This window comes from Rhipicephalus sanguineus, chromosome 7 (assembly GCF_013339695.2).
Source record: "Rhipicephalus sanguineus isolate Rsan-2018 chromosome 7, BIME_Rsan_1.4, whole genome shotgun sequence".
NCBI classification, from domain to species: Eukaryota; Metazoa; Arthropoda; class Arachnida; order Ixodida; family Ixodidae; genus Rhipicephalus; species Rhipicephalus sanguineus.
The window spans coordinates 161,703,641-161,724,860 of record NC_051182.1 but is presented as its reverse complement, the minus strand read 5'-3'; the positions used below and the strand labels follow the sequence as shown (position 1 = coordinate 161,724,860).

At 46.1% G+C, this 21,220-nt stretch overlaps 1 protein-coding gene across 1 annotated transcript in view; it reads left to right on the top strand.

Moving 5' to 3' along the window:
- LOC119399228 (uncharacterized) overlaps positions 1-21,220 on the top strand; it is a 249,351-nt gene that overhangs the window by 82,966 nt on the left and 145,165 nt on the right. Inside the window, 2 exon segments of the mRNA XM_049417583.1 lie at positions 10,246-10,341; positions 19,518-19,622. Of these exon segments, the coding sequence (XP_049273540.1) occupies positions 10,246-10,341; positions 19,518-19,622 (201 nt within the window).

The following is a 21,220-nucleotide window of genomic DNA, read 5'->3' as shown; positions in this document are numbered from 1 at the left end:
GGATGAAGCATTTCAAGAACTAAAACGACGCCTGCAGACGCCTCCGTTACTCGCGCATTTCGACGAATACGCCCAAACAGAAGTGCACACCGACGCAAGCAATGTAGGACTCGGCGCTGTTCTTGTGCAGAGGACTGACGGATCGGAAAAGGTAATCAGCTATGCTAGCCGGTTGCTTTCAAAGGCAGAAGCCAACTATTCTATGACAGAAAAGGAGTGCCTTGCCATAACCTGGGCTACATCAAAGTTTTGCCCCTACCTTTACGGCAGGCCCTTCAAAGTTGTGAGCAACCACCACGCCCTGTGTTGGTTAGCTAACTTGAAAGACCCTTCAGGTCGTCTCGCACGATGGAGCTTGAAACTTCAAGAATTTGACATTACCGTCGTTTACAAGTCCGGAAGAAAACACTCCGACGCCGACTGCCTGTCTCGTGCCCCCGTGGACCCGCCGCCGCAAGACGTCCAGGACGATGACTACTTCTTGGGAACCATAAGTGCCGACGACTTCGCTGAACAACAGCGATCCGATCCGGAACTCAGAGGCCTTATGGAATACCTGGAGGGCAAGAACGCCGTCGTTCCGAAAGTGTTCAAGCGAGCACTAGTGTCGTTTTTCTTACGCAACGGCGTTCTCCAAAAGAACTTCGCACCACATCGAGCCAAGTACCTTCTCGTGGTGTCCGCTGCGGTGGTATAGCGGTTACGGTGCTCTGCTGCTGACCCGAAGGTCGCGGGTTCGATCCCGGCCGCGGCGGTCGCATTTCGATGGAGGCGAAATGGTAGAGGCCCGTGTACTTAGATTTAGGTGCACGTTAAAGAACACCAGATGGTCGAAATTTCCGGAGCCCTCCACTACGGCGTCTCTCATAATCATATCGCGGTTTTGGGATGTTAAACCCCAGATATTATTATTAACTTCTCGTGGTGCCTTCAGAATTGCGACCAGAAATCCTTTAGGCCCTGCACGCCGACCCGACAGCAGGACACCTCGGTGTTTTCCGAACGCTGGCAAGAATACAAGAAAAGTACTACTGGCCGCGCCTTGCCGCCGACGTCACTCGCTACGTAAGGACATACCGAGACTGTCAGCGACGCAAGACACCGCCAACAAGACCAGCGGGCTTTCTTCAGCCGATCAAGCCACCGGGGTGACCGTTCCAGCAGATCGGGGTGGACCTCCTGGGGCCGTTCCCAAGGTCGACTAGTGGTAATAAATGGATCGTCGTAGCTGCCGACTACCTGACCCGCTACGCCGAAACAAGGGCCCCACCTAGAGGCAGTGCCGCCGAGGTAGCGAAGTTCTTCGTTGAAGACATCGCTCTGCGTCATGGCGCCCCAGAGGTCCTCATCACTGACAGAGGTACGGCGTTTACTGCAGAGCTAACCCAGGCGATCTTGAGGTACAGCCAGACAAGCCACCGCCGGACCACTGCCTACCACCCTCAGACCAGTGGCCCCACCGAGCGGCTAAATAAGACCATCGCCGACATGCTGGCCATGTACGTTGACGTCGAGCACAAGACGTGGGATGCCATCCTTCCGTACGTGACCTTCGCATACAACACTGCTGTGCAAGAAACGACGCAGGTGACTCCTTACACGTTGGTCTACGGAAGAAGCCCAGTAACGACGCTCGATGCAGTGCTGCCAACGGCCACCGACGAAGACAATCTCGACGTCGCTGCCTATTTGCAACGTGCCGAAGAAGCACGACAGCTCGCCTGCCTGCGGATCAAGAACCAGCAGACAGCTGACAGCCGCTGCTACAACCTTCGACGACGCCACATGGAATACCAACCCGGTGACCGTGTATGGGTATGGACGCCAATACTCCGACGAGGACTTGGTGAGAAGCTTCTCTGACGATACTTCGGACCGTACAGGGTACTTAGACGCCTCGGCACACTCGACTACGAGGTTGTCCCTGACGGCATCAGAAACTCTCAGCGGCGTCGTGCGCGACCTGAAGTCGTCCATGTCGTGCGCCTCAAGCCATATTACGCGCGTTAGTGAATCTGAGGACTGTACTTTTACTTATTGTTTATTGTACTTTCTTGCTTTATTGTTGTTATTTCTTGTTGCATGCATTGGCCACCCCCGCATGTTCTGTTTTAAATCGGGACGATGCTTTTTCAGAGGGGGGCATTGCCACGTGCGTTTCTTATCACTTTTGCTGCATTCGGTTTTCGCCCACAAAGACTGTCAGCAACGCTCAGCGCAAACTGCGCCTCATTGTTCGAGAAGCTTCCCGATTATTGTAGATCGTTTTGTTAAGATTGTGCGCAAGACGCAAACACTCGAGCTTATTCTAGAGTTTGCGTGGCAACCAGCGATAACGCTGGAATATTCGACGGCACATGTCGACGCGCTTCACCGCTTGTCAGTTGATCGACGGTCGACGCTCTGTTCGCCGCTATCAGTGCATTGCTGTAGTTTGACTTTCAGTTTCCCGGCCATAAGTTCGGCCAAATAAACAGTTTCATCTCTGACGTGCTGACTGCTGCCTTCGTCGACGTCACGACCATGTGATAATATGCCACATAGTTGTGGTCGCTACCTTGTGTGAAGGGAGCTGTCAAGTCCCTTGCCCTTCTCAAAGCTCCCCGAGGTAATGAAATCCAGTGTGCAAATGCACATAACTTAGTATAGAGGTCTGTCAGTTCAGTAGTGCATAATTGTGTGCCCGTGGATAATTTTTACATTGTTTATGGGCTATACACTTATAGATTTACTATATATGGCTCCTAAAATACAGTAACTACGCACTCATCCGCTGGCATGACCTTCATGGAAGCAGAGCAATAACCTAGTTTGTGTGGCAGGTTTTTCCGTAGTCACCATATCTTCTGTTTGGCAACATCGTGCGATTTCCGAATAATCGAGCTACACCTTATGCAGCAGTCATATGCATCAGCGAAACAGAAGTCTTGTGAGTAGCTTTTATCACAGGGCACTCTCGCACAGAGCACTTTGTGCAGCAGGTAGGGGAGCCATAGGTAAATGCGAGAAGCTCCGAAAATCACTTGGCTGTTCAAATCCAAAAATTGTCCCTGGACCAAGCAGTGCATTCACTAAGCAATTTTTGTTTTGGTATAAAGGTCTATTTAGTCATTTTCCTCAGCAATTCCACGGTAGCTTTTTATTCTGTGGTATTCCAAAACAAGTGCAAAACGCCCAGTTTCTTTCTAAAAAGACAGGGCGTGCAAACAAGGACACAAGAAAGAAGTCAGGACACCATAAACGCCATAACTAAAGCCATAACCGTTGCTCGACTTCGCGTGACGATCACCGCCAGAAGCAGATGTACGCCGACTGGATGAAGGTAGCTAACCAGCATGCGGAATTCATATGGAGGGTAAAACTTCGAGAACTTCAACCATGTAAGAGGAAGACTATTTCTACTGTTTCACCGCAAAATAACTTGCTAGTCCTTGGAGGAGCTGCCTTAGATGATAGTCACTGCAAAATCCTAGCCTTAGGTCCTAAATACTGTTTTAAGCCGAACCTGAAACCAATAGACGTTTTAAGTTTGCCGCGTACAATCACTAGACTTGTTCCTGAAGAAGAGCGTTCCCACTGCATTTCAGACTGCGTTGCTAGCATCAAGGCTTCTAATATGCATCTCAAGTGTTCTGATCCTATCCGGCCTTTGGTTAATTACTGTGTCGAGAAGAAACTCAGGCCAGTAATTTCAGATAAGGAAGGGTATTTTGTAATTATGCCGGACAGTTTGTTCTCAGAAAAAGCATTAACAGCCATAGAAAAGAATTTTAGGACGGTAACACTTAAGCCATCGGTAGTCAGGCAACGTGCTGTCGACCTTTTGTTAAGACATAATCTTGAGAGAATAGCTTGTAATGTCAAGAAGGCTAAATCACTTACTTTAGAATTGTTTTTTTCAGCCAAAACACATAAGAACGAGATCCCATTTCGAGCAATCGTTTCAGAGCAAGGCACCTGGCAAGTCGCTGTATCTAGTTATTTGCAGAACTGCTTAACCTCTTTGAGTTTTTCAGACCCTTTTCGTATGCGTAATTCTCAGGCGCTAGTTCAGTTCCTCTCAGAGGAGAACCCCGGCTGTTGTAAAGCTTTTAGTATTGAAGACCTGTATTATTCTTTGCCGCATGAGAACTTGTTAAATTGTGTTAATGAATGTATTAACGAACAAGTGCACCAGACGGTTTTCACCGATAAATGTGGTGTTTCTACCGGGGCATTTTTAGAAATCCTTTCCATGTATTTAAAGTCGACGCTTGTAGGTTGGAAGGAAGGCGTTTATGTGCAGAAATCAGGGATATGTATTGGTTCTAAGGTTGCTCCGGTTCTTAAAAAAAAAAAAAAAAGACTGCGTTTGTGGTGTCCTGACTTCTTTCTTGTGTCCTTGTTTGCACACCCTGTCTTTTTAGAATGAATACTTACCAACTAGCTCAGCTCTCTGTTATTCTAAACCCAATTTCTCATTTACGATTATTGCTTGAAAGATACTAGCCTTGTTGGTGGGACAATGTTCTTTTTCGTTCAATATTGTCTGCAAGATAACTTAGAAGGTCTCACATTTTGGACTACCACGATTGTCTGCCGGCAAACTGGTTGCCACCTTTCTGTCATGAAGCACATGATTTGAAAGGTGTATTAGAAAAAACCGCATGTGCAATAATTTAACCACTTGACCATGTGTGCCTGCAATAGCTTCATTTAGGCAGTAAATTGAATAATGCATGATTTATTGAAATTGCAGCTATGTATTTCAACATATTCATTTGCAATTTATTGAAAATGTGGATATCTGTGTTAAAGTATGTGGCATTCTATGAATTCCATTATGTACGTATTTTATTATGTCTACCTGTATTTTCTTTCTGACTGCAAAATACTTTGGGCTATGGAGTCATTCAACTCAATAAAGATGCCAGCACTCATTTGTGCTAAAATAATTTTTCTGCCGCTAACGGAAAGCCACATTTACAAGTCCCGTTTAGCACGGCAGTTTTTCAAAGTGGCTTGTTTTGTGTGATCTTGTGGTGATATACAGTAAAAGCTCGTTAATTCGGATTTCTAGGGACCGGAAAAAATGTCCGAATTAACCGAATGTCCAAATTATCGAATGGTCGAAATAAACACAATAAATGCAAGAGCTTTTTCAACATACCTTTACTTTACAAGGTAATCGCGGATGCGTCTCTGTTTTCGAGCAGAAATTCGCGCGGACACAATTTTTCTGAGCCCTTCAAGGTGCTCAGCAGCTCGCATGCTGTCTGCAGTGCGAAAACAAAATTCTTTAAGGACGACGAGGGCCTCCGCGGCTTCCTTCACAGTACGAGGGGGCCTGTGTGGCCAGTGCCTCCTCTATAACTTTCAGTGCCTGGTGGATGGGGAGGAGAACAAAAGGCGCGACCGTCGGCGCGAGTACAACCGGTCACCGCCAGGCGCCGCCACCCAAACAGGGTTTCGCGGTCTTTCGCTCGCTGCCCGCGCATCACTTGCGCAGGTGCGGCTGCTAGTTTCGTTTCCCGATTTTCTCGACTTCAGGATATCTGAGATGCTGACAATGATCGGTAGAAGCAAGGCCTACTCGACCGCTAAGCTCTTGAGCTCTTGAGACCGATTGAGTTCGAAACAGCAACACCTCTCGGGTGACTGGAACGCACGCACACCGGTAGTCGCAGTGATCTCGTTAATGACGTCGATTTCTTTTTCAGGGGGCATAAGAATGTCATCGTTAAACTGTGCGTTCCGTGAAGATCTTTCATTGCAGTGGTAGCAAAGCACGCGTAGCACAAGTAGTCCGTCTCACTGGCAGTCACTGACCTTTCGGGCGTTAAACGTTTCTTCAAAGCGCATATGCCTAGGTCGGTAACTCTACGAAATTTTGGCTTCTTTGCAATAATTAAAGGAGTACTGACACGATTTTGAGACATCGAAAAAGGGACATTTTTTGTTTCGTTGGTTTGCAGTGTCAACGCTGTCCACACACTGGAGTCGGAGAACACGTATAAAATATTTTAATTTTACTTTGAAGTTTTCGTCGCTGAGCATCTGCAAGCCAGCTCCACTGCAAGGACATTATCCCGACGAGTCAAGACAGTTCCCCCGAGTATGCGAGTTCTGCGTCCTGCATGCAGCCTAAATCGCAGAAATCACTGCCAGGGTCACAGGACGACAATTCACTCATCGTTGTTTATGTGCACAACGAGCAGATGACGAATTTCGTGTCAGTACTCCTTTAAGCTTCTTGTGCTTCGAAAGAAAGTCTCCACAATACACTCATTCCGAGCTATACTTTCTCGCCATGAGACGCACAGGAGGAGTAGAGTAAGAGCAAAGCACAAGAACTATCCGCACCGAATGAAGTGTGAACAGCGCTCTGAACGCGCGGCTAGTTCAGGCCGTCTGCTGCCGACATCTAAAATAGGCAAGCGCGTCCGGTTACCGATAGTTTTGCTTTTCTTTCCTTTGACATTCCATATTTTGCTTTGCCACTGGAGCGCCACGTTAATGCTTTCCACTGATCGCAACTGGCGCAGCGCAGTTTCTCTGGCAGCAGCGTGCGTGAAGCGAGCGCTCATAGCTCCCTTATAGAGTTCTCATCTTGCTTCCATCTCTCCTTTGTTATCAGCGCCTAGCTGCGATGCGAACAGAGGGCGGATAGAATAGCGAAGCTCCAGTGCACGTGCGTTCAAGTCACCCGGGAGGTGTTGCTGTTTCGAACTCAATCGGTCTGAGGACGCGGAAACGAGCTCTCACTGCGCCGTCTCTTACAACGAGCATCTCGGGTGCGCGCGCGCTCGTAGCCCCGCGCTCGTGGCTGCTGCAATGACCAAATAATTTCAAAATTAACGTCTTCAGTGCCGGCGACACCTTTTTCGGTACCTGCTGGCCTTTTAATAAAAAAGCAATTCAATCCTGCCTGCATTTTATACACTTGCTGGGCAAGAAGTCGGAATTGCCAATCCTTGCCCAAGGGTCTCATTGGAGGGGTCGTAACTATTAGTGCAACGACATTATGCTACATGTTTTCAATGATTATGAAAGCTGATGTGGAGGACAATAAGTGGATAAAGTTTAAGAAATATGAAAAATGTTTTTTTTTTAATTGTCGTCAGAAGTTTTCATTGTCCGGTGTTCTCTTTCACTTATCCCGATCATGTCTCTTTACTGAAAAGTTATATAAATATAAGATTCGGCAGTGTGGTAGATAAGGATGCGAAGAACGTAATGCGCAATTTTTGTCGCTCTGCTACAAGGATTTTTCGAGATAAAGACGTTCAAAGTAAAGAAAATAACGTCTCCTGGGGCTATTTTGAGGTTTTTTTATAAAAAGATCTACACTACACATCAAAACTAAAAATACCTGAGCAGAAGCAAAAACATGCATATTGACACAAGATGATTTCAAACTACGCACGCTGGCCGGTCCCTACGCTCTCCGAAGTGTTTGCGGCTACGTGCGAGCCAAAGCAAAAGTGTGGCGGATAGCACGTGCCTGCGACCCAGGAAATAGCCGCTGCGCGCGACCCACGCGAACCACAAGAAAAGAAGGAGTAGAGGAAGAGGACTGTTCTTGGGACTGCTAAGAGACTCCCTTTTTGTTTATTCCTTCTCGGGCACAAGTTCGCCCCAACTAGTTTGGTTTATTAAAAGTGTATTCCTGAACTGTGCGTTACAATATATTTAGTTAAAGAAATTTCAGCTACCTAACTTTAATATATTTTGTGCAATTCATAACGAAAGTTGGCCAAAACAGTAGAGCGGATGAGCGCTCTACTCCACCTCTTCGTCATTATTGATTTCCTGTGCTTCGAAAAAATTTTTGGCGGCAAAACAAATTGTGGATCTCTTTTTTCCACTCATCAGGCAATAATATATAAAATTTTGAAATAAATTTGAGAGGTCGACCAGCCATCGATTGTTCGATCTTACGTGGAATCACCCTAATAAAACTTTGAACTCGATTTTCTCCTCTATTAATAAACCTATAGTGATGGCGAAGTTAACGACATTAGTTCTCGGAGCACAATTTATCGATCTGAACCGATTCATTGTTTCTCTTTAGTGTCTCTTTAAACGCATAGTTCGAGAGGAGTGGCTTGAGGAAGTAAATACATATGAGGTTCACGTGTCGCACCCTGTGGTCATAGATGCCATCACTCTGGCATTTAAGGAGCCTTGATGCACAGAGGGCTGGAACTGTGTACTTTGTCAAGGTACTGAATGGCTTTGCCAAAGTTGGGTTGCCTTTGAGCGCACCGTCTGCAAAAGCTCGCAAAATATCAAGGACAAAAAGGAGCTGGTCAGATGGATACAGTCCAGGCACTTTCTTTTTTTCGTCCGACTTGCACAGCGGCACGCAGCAGTACGACATCGCAATTCATGCAAGCTACGTGGTCACGACAAAGGATCAAAAAATCTTCCATCGCATTCGACTCGCTAAACCCAACCGCACGTGTCAAGGCAGAGCAAAGCAAACAAGCGCTCTAGGCCGCGCCCGCACCAGCACTACCAGCTCAGCGCCCGACCCTGTTTGCACAGCGCCACCACGCAGTCGCGGCGAGCGGGGGAAACGCAAGCGCCGACGGCCGCGGGAGGGTGTTCTACCAGGCACTGAAAGTTATAGAGGAGGCACTGGTGTGGCTCATAGTGTGGCTGCTCCTTTTCAGGCTCTTCGTTCTCGGATTCGTCGCCATGCATCACTTCCTTGACGATTTCCTCATCAGTCAGAGAGCCGGCAGTGGCAACGCCATCAATGCCGATATAATCGTCGAGTGTCACTGCATCAGGCATAACACTTCCTAAATCCTGCCCGTCATCGGCACCATCGTTCTGCGACACTTCGGCCACTGCGGCATCGCTGGAGTCGAGTACAACAAAGCCACTGTGCCTGAAACAGTTGGCAATGGCGTGCGCAGGCGTGCTCTGCCACACATGCGCGAAGAATGCTAACGGCGCTCAGGAGACTCACGTCGTATTGTTCGCAGACGTCATGGCACAGGAGCTACTTCTTGCCGGGAGAGCCCATTTTTCAGGGCACGCAAAATTTCTACTTTGGTGGTGAAGTCCTTGGCCTCGTACTTGGGCCGCTTCGCCGGCGTTGCCATCGGCGGAGAGTGCGTTCACACGAGAAGTCAGCACAAAAGCACCAGCAACGATCGAGCTAAAGGAGCCGTACTGAATTGTTCCTCGATAAAACGGCGTTCAACGATGCAGCACACCAACGGTAACAAAGCAATAAAATGGCACCGCCAACAACACACGCGAAGAAAAGGCGTTCGAACATTCTCAAGTCAAGCCAAGCCGATAATTGATGTCCATGGCGATGCTGCGTTTGAGCTTCACTTTTGTTCCGAATGGTTCTTTTTTCGTTTTCGAGCCTCGCCAGCGGCCCGAAAGTCGCCGAATTATCCGATTTGCGGTCAAATCTGTCCGAAATAACGAGCGCCCAGTCTCATAGCGTGATGCATATATTTACAGGGACCAGATGACGTGTCCGAATTAACCGATTTTCCGAATTAACGAGAGTCGAATTAACGAGCTTTTACTGTATTGGTGTCTTTCTGTTTGCTGTTTTTCAAGAAGCATTCTGGTGCACTGCTGTTGCCACTATAGTGTGGTTCTAATGCGAAAGCAGCATTTCATTTGTTCTTGCCAATATTTAGATTTGTGCTATATCATTAGCAAGAGCAATAAACCGCTGTTATCCTGTCATGCTACAAAACTGAGTGAAGCTCTTATAAATCACCAAAATTTGCTAGAAAATTTGCTGCAGTATGCTCTTGGCCATTCCCATTACTGGTAACAGAATGAGGAGAGGGACGTGCAATTAAGCATAGCATACAATTTGGCAACATGTGCATGATGAAGTTCGCTAACTAAAGATTATTTCTTGTAAAGTTTGTCAGCACTACAGTAGAATCTTGTTAAATGGAACCTGAACGGACCAGCTAAATATGTTCCATTTAACAGGAGCTCCATTTAACTGAAAGATGAACAGGAGTGCAGAATTCAAGTAGCAAACCAATCATAGTAGGGGCAGATGTTCCATTTAAGCAGTAATTCTTTTTAAGAGATTTCTGTTTATGGAGAGTCTATGTATTAAGTTGTTACAATGAGTACCACACATTCAAAGGATTTAACAATAGCCATATGTATAGACCGTGGAAAATATAAGTGTTTCGAAAAGTGTTTTTCACCAGATATTGTGTCAACTGCCATCCCCCTCCCCTCCTATTTTCTCCCTATCTTGTGCAGCAGCTGGGCTTGAAACCGAACCAGCACATGAAGTTGGTGAGCGTTTCGACACCAAGTGGTGGCAGCACAGCTGTGGTCACTCGCATGCCCCCTCAGGTAAAATACTTACATAGTAAACTCCGTTAAGATGAACTCTATTAAGGGAATATGACCGCTCCAGGAACCGAAGTGGTTTTCGTGCTGTGAGTTCTTTAAACGCGAAGTAGGCATTGAAAGCTCGGCAAGTGTTCAAGCTGTCTCCTGATGCCTCGAGATAGTGCGCGCGGCAGCGACTGTGCCCTTCGATCGATGCAGTCCTCCCACCCGCGCGCTAGCGACTGCGCTCTTCGAGCGATGCAGTCCCCCCACCCCTCTCTTGGCATCCCTTCATGCTCCTTACAAAAGACGGGTGGGGCGTTTCCTCTCTGTTTGGTGAGCAATCGAGGACAGGCCCGCACTTGGGAAGATGTTATCGCATGCGCTCTCCGTGCGACGGAGACGGCTGGCTCGTTTAATGTCCGCTTCAGCCGTGTTCGTTGCCAGTGCTCGCGAGCTTTTACCTGTGCGTAGGATGCGCGTGGTGTTGTTATCAATTTGGACTTTATGTGGAAAAATACGGCAACGGCGATGCAAAAACCCGTTGAGAGTGTCCATATAATTGCTATCACAATAAAAAAAAAGGAGCCATTCTACTCTGCGAAGTGGCTAAGCGAAGTTGTTTCGCGCACAGCACAGAGGTGATATGATGGAGGACAGTTTGGTATGTAAGGCTAGGTTGTTAATGGCCAGGCTGTTAACGTTCAGTACGCAATATTAATACAAAAAGCCTTAGATCTATGCTTCATCAAACATGAAAATTGACCGTCGGTGGTGTCAATTGATTTACGCAAAAAAATAATCATGACGTCATAGATCATCAAAACTTGTTACGTCATCATGGCGTCATATATCGTAATGTCACGTGATGACGTCATCACATGACATCGTCGCTTTGCACTGATTCCGTGATCCGTGCACCGATCATGGAGGTAGTGCAAAACAAGGTGAAGTGCAGAAAGCTCGCAGAGAGGGAGGGAGAAGATCAACACATCGATTGAGAAGAAAAAGAACCTGGCTTTCGGAGTCGTCTTAGGGGAATGCATTAGGGACAGTGTGACTGTAGCATCGTGGTACTGATGTACGTCACGGCATTTGTCTACCACGTCTTCTGACAACCACATAGATGTATTTAGAGTGTTATTTCATAAAGTACAATTTTATTGATCCGGTGTTCTGTTTATTTGCTAGTGTTGAAAATAATCACCGAAGAGGTTAATTCAGAACACTCAACTGCATGAGCCCTTATTTATGCATTATCGAGTGAAATGTGGAGTTCTCCTGAGATGATTTTTTCCGTGAGATTTGCAATGAATCAAAATATTTCTAGCTCTTCTTAAAGGGATACTAAAGGCAAATAACAATTTATGTCAGAGTGAAAGCCCAATGTATGACTTCTAAAACGGCAATATTATCAACAGCAGTGCCCTACTTATCGAGAAATTAAGCTAAATGTATCACATGATGAGCGCCACGAGTGGGACATTTTCGAAGTGATCCTGATGACGTATGGAAGTCGGCCTACAATAAATCACTAGTAATCAAACTAGCAGCAGTAAAAAAAGAACATTCCGAGCATCAAAAGACGTACAGTAGAATCCCGCTGATACGTTTTTGAAGGGACCGTAGGAAATAAACGTAAGAGACGGGAAACGTAAGAGCCGAAAAACAGGAAAAACGGCAAAATATTTAGTGGTACAGAATTTTATTTCAATTCTTACGAGCAGCACGAAAATTGGCGCGCTCAACCGCGATCTAGCTCGACGGATAGAAACGCGGAGCTTAGGACGGCCTCATCCACAGAAATGTAATCAACGTATGTGATTTTTTTAACACCAACAGCTGTAGGCATGAAAGAACTAAGCACACGCAATCACGACCGGCGCGGCGAGTCCGACCGCGAACCGCACGCACGACCATGCGAGCTCCAACCAGCTCGAACTCCTCCCGTTCTCCGACAAATAACGATGATGATGAGTCTACGCCAACGCGATGGCAGAAGTGAATGCCAATCTCGAAGGCCTTGCTTTCGCAAGCAATTACGTCATACACGCCATGTTTGTGCAATGCAAATCTCAGAGGCTATGCTTTTGTCAATAGTAAATGCCAATCTCGAAGGCCTTGCTTTCGCGAGCAGTTACGTCATAGACGCCATCTTTTCAATTTGAATCTCGAAGGCCATGCTTTTGTTTGCATCAATTGAAAGATTCTGTTGCTTGCGCCTCTCATGCGGCTAATATTACGGTCAAACGAGGCCAAGCTACGTGAAAATGCACCATGGCCGCTCTCTTTGGTAGTCACTCGGTCGGCTCCGGGCGCACTTTGCGACGTATCATACGAAAACGGTCCGACAGTTACGACGTAACAGCGGGGTTCCCAATACATTGTATCCTATGGGAGCTATGCCGGGACCGGCGGAAAACGACGTAACAGCCGGGAAAACGCAGCAGTGAGGAACGTAACAGCGGGGTTCTACTGTAATAAAATGCTGTTTGTTCGTTTCCGCTTGATTAATGGAAAACAAAACCTCCGTGGCGTTGCCATGGGGAATGGCGTGCGTGGTTCAAAGGTTCCGTTTTCGCCGAACTGCGCCTCGCCCGTCTCAGTGGTAGTTTCGGGATCGCGTACTGCCGTGCGTGTTTTGTGCGCTCGTGAAAGTCGCTCTGACAGAGAGTTCGACAAAATGCCGCATGCATGTGATATTACCGGATGCCCGAATGGTGCACAACGCCAGTGCTGCAGCAAGGAAACCGGTGTGTCTTTTCACTGGGTGCCGCGGAATGAACCCTTACGCTCGAAGTGGCCTAGTGTCATGCCATTGCGCCAGTGTGCTAAACAGTCAAAACCTCTGCGTGTGTGCTGGCTGCACTTTCGTACTGAGGATTACGAGACCAACCGCAACTTGGTGAACGCTTTGAATTTGCCCATCCGAGCAAGTCTTTGCCGTAGTGCCGTTGTTGCTACTGCGGGTCCCGCTACTTCCGCTCGGCTGCTACTAGTGTCGGCGGCCGCGCAGTAAAAGCGGGCAACGTTGGGCACGGCAGCAGTGACGTATGAAAGTCGTATTTTCAGGCGGGAGATTTGAAGCGCGCTAACGCGAGGCGGACCACTAAAAACGTGATTTTATTTCAAAATAAGCACTTCCTTGGCACAAAAGCAGCACTACGAGGTTTCTGGACCGCTATTTCAACAATCAACGTCGTCTTAATATTTGCCTTTAGTGTCCCTTTAAAGGGCCTGTAAACAGGCTGCGACTTTTTTTTTACACCCGCCAAACAAGCTCGCTAATCCGTAAAGTAGACCGCGGCGATCACGTTTTCCGAATATTACAGCGCTGCGCCCCGCGCAGACCCTTCATTTCGAAAAACAATTCCGGCGCTTCTTTCCTACACCTGACCAATCCTCCTCGTACGCGCAGTGACGTCAACTCGGCGATCGCCGAGTTGACGTAGCAGTGAGCTCGTCGATTGGTCTAAACCAAGTCTCAACAAACAATTGTCAAGTTAACGTCAGTTCCTGTTCCCACCCACCGCTACGAAACTGCGCCTTGTTTTTTGGCCCTGCGGTGATGCGGTTTTGGCCACGCAGTTGTCGCGCGTATATTCCTCGCACTAACACTGTACTCGCACTGCATAGCACCTGCACGCACTTCGCCTTCGACATGAGGCGAAGCATTGTTCAGTTGCCGGCTGCAAATCGAGCGGGGAGAGGGGAATCTCCGGTAGCTTGGACGGGTCGCGCTTGCTCGCGCGGCAAGCGGGGTTCTCCAGGCTTTTCTCTCGCGACCCTTCGATGTCTCGGAAAGCAAGCATGCATTCCTGCTGCATTGTGAACTGTCACAAAGGTTTAAAAATAGTGAAGAGCCGAAAACTGCCCGTCAAGTTACGGAGCTCGTGCGACAATATAAACAATAAACAACCAGGAGCCGCAGCAAGCGGAAGTGCATTGCGACTGATCGAGCTCGCCCATGACGTCAATTGTTGACGTCGTGTCACGTTGCCGAAGTGGGCGGAGTCACGACGACGGGCTACGCCTTTTCCTCCATGTGGCGGAGAAGGGTGGTGAGGCCGCGCGAAAATTTGAAACCAGCTAAAACGGATGTTCTAACCCCTGTAACTTCCTTATTATAGCACGTACTCGCAAAATTCTTGCGGCAGCATGTTCACATAGCAAAAGTGCGCATATTTCTTTTCATTACAATTTTTGGACATCGGGGTTGTTTACTGGCCCTTTAAGAGCCCCATAAAAATTATTCAGGTGCTTGAATGTTAATGCAATTTGCTTTTATAGTTTTCACTGCAACATGAAAAGTGAGCTGCTCCAGAGTGCTCCCAGATGCAAAATTATCTGCTCCAAAGTGCTCCAAGATGGAAATTTTTGCTGCTCCAAAGTGCTCCAAAATGGAAATATTGCTGCTCCAGAAATTGCTCCAAATCGGAAGTTCTCGGTAGCGTCACTGACTAGAAAGTAGAAAAAAAAAAATCAGCCTGGAGCCTAAATAGATTCACAAGGGAGTAAAGAAAACGCAGAGTGGGACTGCCCCATAGTGCAGGGCTTTAGTGAGCAAAGCGACACTGATGATGGTGATGGCAATCAGTGTGCTTGAATTCAATAACCCGTAGTTGCCAGACTCCCATAGTTCTTCTGCAAGAAATATGTTTATAGGACAGGGATTGACTTTTCATCAGTTTTCTAAAAAGAAATTCAACCTATATTTCGATTTTTCTGAAAATGTAATTTCAAATAATTTCAACACAGCTTTGCTGAATGACTGTGTTGCCATGCTTCTTGGGTTTGTGGGTGAAATTTGGTTGAAGGATAACTTAGTCATCGCAAAAGTTTAAAGACTCCTCTGTACAGCACACCACTAGCTTTCGTGCATTGTTTTGGCACTTGTTTCGACATACTTGTATCAAGTGATTGACATTTTACCAACAAACAACACTGACTGTGTACTACAGATACATTAGAACCCGGTGATACGAACCCGGCTGATATGAATTTTGGTCTCGTATGAATTCATAAAATGCCTCTGCGGAATTGCATTGTGTCCATTGGACGAAAATTCGGATGTTCCGAACACTTTTCAGCGTTGCAATGGGTGATGCGAACTTGGCTATTAAAACCGTCGAGTGACACCCGACAGCAGTGTGCTCCGGAAGCTTCGGATTATACCTCGTTTATATGTCTCCTGGTTTTGCAATGACCCGCATTTTACAACGAATTGGTTTGGTCCTGGGAAAACCTGCATAGAAATAATGTATTAAAAGCCTCAGTTATAAAACGCAATTTGACGCCGACCCAGCGTTGTACGATGACTCTGATACTGTCCAAGAAAAAAAAATCACCTTTTTTTTACTCGAAGCTAACGCCCACCAAATATTGCGAAATAAAAACTTACGTGCCCCTAGCTTGATGATAAAAAAAAAAAAATAGTCAGACAGGTACAGTATGCCTTTGTGGAATGTAAAGTTTATTCTGCTAGCAGTTCATGTGCTTCTGTGATCCAGTTTTCCTGGGTTTAAGATCGCTTCTGGATACGCCTCGATCGCGTACACGTATCCAGGGTGTTGCCTAGACAAGCTCTCTCCATACGGAGTAGCTCCAGCTAGTCGACAACGTCATCTTCAAGATCCAGATAGTTTCACGTTTCCGGCCTGTGGAAATTTTTCATGGTAGACATACAGTTGAAGTCTCCTCCCTTTGCTTGCTGTACTCGGTGACAGGCCTTGATCACGCAAAAGAATGCAACGCAGCTCTCTCCACCATGCAAAATAGCTTTCCCTTGACGTGAGCAATCATAATAACAGCGGCACATCACCAATTGTGCTTCACAAGAGGACAAATTCAACACGCACAGCTCAATAGCGCATGAAAGCATCCTAAGCGAACTCGCAATTAAATGTTCTTTCTCTGCATCCTACGCGAACTCGCAATTAAATGTTCTCCGTCGCCATTATGTGATGGCAGTGACACTGTATCTGGCTCTTCTGAAGGGAGGCTGTTGCCAATGCGGTTTTGGTTTCGTTTTTACGCGCAGGTAATTTTCGGACTCGATTTGTTGGAAAAAAGATGCGTGTTGGATACATTTTTTTTAAATTCGAGAATAAAGATTCGGTCACACTTCCTCCAGTTAAATGCTTAGCTGCTACTTTAAAAAATAATTTAGTCTACCTTCTTTGGAGAAGTGCCGAGCCATGCCGTGGGCTTATTCAGGCGGTCTGTACCCGTTTTTCTGGGTAAGGCTGAGTGTCACTGCCTATATTCTTAGTTTTTCGATTATACGGCAGTTTTGGGTGGCCTAATTCAAAGTTGTATAGTCAGGGTTCCACTGTAATCATTTACCATAGCTGCTCTGGATGAAGCTGCAGTTCAACGTGATCATGTATGGCGACGGTGAGACTCCAAAAGTACGTACAACTGCATCCAACGCTCACCAAGGCAAAGTGATGCTGCTTGTCGCTACTGTTGTGGACAAAACCATGATAGATGCAATCACAGATAGCAACGACATTGTTCTGAAGCCATGTGTGCACGGTCAGTGCACATGGATTGAAAACAAAACTACCATTTGTTGCAACTGCTGCGCGCGAAATAGTGTTCGCCATCGACACGATCATTTGATAGCGACTACGTAGCTCTGAAGGTACGCGGCTAACGCTGTGGTAGATTAAAGGCAATAAAGTTGTAAAAAGGCACGAAGCGTTTCGACGTTCCTGCCGTTCGCTTATGACTGTTGTGGAGTGCTCTTTGGCACTTCGTTTTCAGGTGGCCTCAAGCGAAGCTTTGACGTGCGTACTCATGGCAGCCGGCTATGCTGTCCCTTTTTGATCCATTCGGGTGTGTCCCAGAAAGACATTCGCAAGTTCTTTCGACGAACATAAACATTTTGTGCTTATTGGGGTTTGAAAAAAGATTTCACTAGTTTTTTGGTGACACTAAATTACGTTGGTGCAAATATTTTCACTCCCCCTTGAGATTCGTATCACCAAGATTCTACTGTACTCATTCTCAGAATGAAGTGAAAAAATAAATAAAGAATCTGGCAGATTCCATTTATTGTCAAAATATATATCATCTATATCATGTGAATAAGTCAAGGAAGAGCTGCCTGTGCGATTCCTGGCCATGGCAGTCGCATTTCGATTGGGGTTGAAACCAAAAGAACACCGGAGTGCTTAAATTTAGGTGCTTGTTAAAGAACTCCACATAGTCGAAATTATTAGAGTCCCGCTATGGCCTGCCATATCATATTGTTGTTTTGGCATGGCATACCCCAGCAAATATTATGATAATTATTTATCTTATAAAACTTTTACTCTCTATTTTTGCTGTTCTTGGGTGTGACCTGTGGCGCTAGCCTGCATTCCATGGGCCATGGTATGTGGATATGCGCCAAACATGACTGAGGGAAAGGATTTCATGATGTATGTGACAGGCATGTCATGTTGTTATTATGTCATGACCTGTCAGTCATGTTCCTCATACACTCATGTCCTCCTGTGCCAATTTTGATATGCACCAAGTAAGCTCCTTGACGTAGGCGGCGAGATAGATTGATAGATAGGTAGATAGATAGGTAGATGTCCGAGACCATGGTGACCACGGATCTTTGGAGGTACTCTTTGCACGCTTTGCCATCTTGCGCCACGCCGCAGGTTCGCTAGATCGTGGCCTCTGTGATTAGCTGCGGCAACACGCTGTCGCGTTACCAGAGCCAACCTCGGAGGCCACGGCTAGACGATGACGAAGCAGCGTTGTATTGATGTCCTACGAACGTTCAGTATATTGCCATTCTTCACGAACAAGCAGTAGAGCGAAATAATGCAGTTTTTTGCCGCTAAAGAAATGTTTAGGTGAGCTCTGCCTTCAGTTCCCCTTTTGTTTAATTTGTGCTTTTCTTTTCCAAAGTTTTGTGCTGAAACTGTATATAATGAAAACCTGTTTGTAAGGAATTTTTTCGGGAATTTGACAATTTCATTATGTCCAGGTTTAACTGTAGAAAAATAGGTAGATAGATAGAAGCAGTCAAAGTGTCTTTGTTTCACTAGCCTTAATGAAAACCAGCAGATAATGGAGCCAAGGGATGTATAGAGGACATTAATTGTACTGTTTTAGGTGTATTGTAGTAATTGTGATATAGATGCGAAGAAAGTAAAGTGGAGAAAAAGACAACTTGCTGTCAGCAGGGACCGAACCTGCAACCTTCGGACCTGCAACTTTTTCATTGAAAAGGACCTCCCCGACAAAAATTTTACTGTAAGCATTACTATTGGGCGTGTCATGCGGCAGAGAAGTTCCTTCATGCAAAGCATAGCATAACGTCGCATACCTTGCAGTAAACTCTCGTTTCCTGCTTGGTTTTCTAGTTGCGCTTGCATTTCTTGCAGGTTCTATAAGTTTCCATGCTGGCAGGCTGGTGCTGAAACACAAACTGAGACTGCTTGGAGCAGAAAGCGAAGCTGACCATTGTTGTGGTCTGGTTTGCATTGTCATTGCTGTCAAAGTCAAAGTCCAACAAAAAGGCAGCATCCTCAGGCTCGCTGCTGCTCATTAAATCGATATAATCAGCTGCAAACACACTGGAATGCAGATATCTGCAATCTTTCAAAGTGCGCGTGTGAGCCGCATCTGGTGGCGGCCATTCTCACTTTTCACTTAGATGATCGCGCATCTTTAGAGCACGTTCAAAAATCAAGGCCACAAGGGGAAGTGGGGGGGGGGGGGACTTCATAAAGAAGAAAAGAGTAGTCCTCCTTCACGATGGATGGCGCAGTGTGTTCGTAAACGGTGCGAAATGTCTCGAAAGCAGCAGTTCAAGCTGTCGATAGCGGGCTATTGATGCCCTATGGGTGCGTAACGGAAAGAGTTAAACGAAATAGTTGCTTAAATGGAACAACTACCTCTAATATGATTGGTATTGTACTTGAATTCTGCACCCTGGTTTATATCTCAATAAAAGGAACTCCTATTAAACGTAACATATTTTCCAGGTCCTTTCAGGCTCTGTTTAATGAAGGTCTACTGCATTACAATTGATGCAAAGTATTCATTGCACTGGGTGAGCATTGAAATAATAAGAAATAATAAAACAAGCCTTGCGAGTGTCTTTGAAATCAAATAAATGCTTCATATGTTGTAGTGTAGTACTCGCTTTGTGTCCCATGTGTTTAGGTGTCCTCTGCTTACCTTTGCAGTTGCAGAGTGCTCCATCCTCATCGACCCCAGTGTCTTCCCCTGTGCCAGTGCCGATGCAGCTCATCGCCAACACTGCCAACATGACTGCTTCTCAGTCGCCTGCAGTAAGTGCTGTTTATTTTATTGAATTGAACATCTCATTTCTTGTAAATACAAAGTTGTGGCCCTGGCTCCAATAATGCCCGTGCCACATGAGTGCAAGAAATGACATTTACTGCTCAAAGGCAAACTTTGGTGATTTGTTTAGGTCTACGGATCTCAGTGAAATTTGCTGGGTACATTCCTTCGCACACTTCCATCATTTATGCAAAATTGCAGTCTTGAGAGATGTGCAGACTTACAAAAGAACATCTAAATAGCGCGAACTTCAGGGACGAAAGACAGGAGAATGCGACACACACAAGCGCTAACTTCCAACTGAATTTTATTGAAGAAAACACATGAATATATAGGGTAACACCACGCCTGCGCAGCTTCACATCCACGTAACCACATTCACTCCTAAGTGATAAGATTTATCTCTCTAAAGGCACACCACCAGTTACATAGAACAAAATAAAAGTTAATAAATCACATACCACTATCTTGCAATATGCCCAAAAAACATAGTTCCTTTGCTGACATAGTACCAACTAGCCCAAACATGCACCTTGCTAAATTACAAAAGAAGTTTATTGATTACTTTGAACTGCTGGCTGACACACGTGTCACCTTTCTCATTTATCATAAAGGCTTCGACAATCTCCCTTGTTAATTTATTCTCGTGTGTGAAAATGACAGAAGTGTCGGAGAAACCAGGTTCACATCTGCAGTCACGGCAGTGCAGTGCAAGGTGCGAATAGGTCTTGCCTTTAAGTGAGCTGTAGTGCTCTCTAAGCCTTACATTCAGGCACCGGCCCGACTGTCCAATATAACACCGTCCACATGCGAAAGGAATGTGATGAACTTCAGAAGGACGTTTTGCTGGGCGAGTTGGTAATATTCCATTATTAAACTTAGCGCAAAATAACACGGACAAAGGGAAGTGGTAACATACACAGCGCAGAGTATGTTACCACTTCACTTCGTCCGTGTTACTTTGCGCTAAGTTTAATAAAGGAATGTGGTACACAGCCCCATCGAGTGCTTTTTGCACACTCCTTAGTGCCCAAGGTGCTTCTGCAAAGCAGGACATACTCTCAAACCTCATTATAACAAAGTCACATCTGTCACGAAAATAACTTCGTTATATCGGGAAATTCGTTATAAATGTTTATTTGTACCACTGTATCTATGACAAGACTATTCTTCGTTTACTTCGTTATAACCGATAATTCGCTATATCCGTGTTCCTTATATTGAGGTTTGAGTGTACAGCACTTTGTTCTTTGCCGAAAAAACGACGTCAATGTCGTGTCGGGCGGCCACTTTCTGGTGCGAAAATCCAGGAAAATACGGAATAATCACAAAGGGCCGTTTTTTGAGCGACTCGTTCGCCTGCTTGCTTTTGCCTTCCACCTTGGCCAACCTTAGAGCCTTCTGGGCAGCGGAGGCAATCACTGAATTTGGATACCCTGCGCTTCGCAACTTGTGTTCGCAACTGCTTCGCAACTGGTTCTGAACACTCTGTCGCATGAGGTGCTCGCAGGACCTGTTAACAGTGGAGCGAATACAAGACAGAGCAATGCCATTTTTCACGAGTTTAGAATGCGAGGAATTAAAA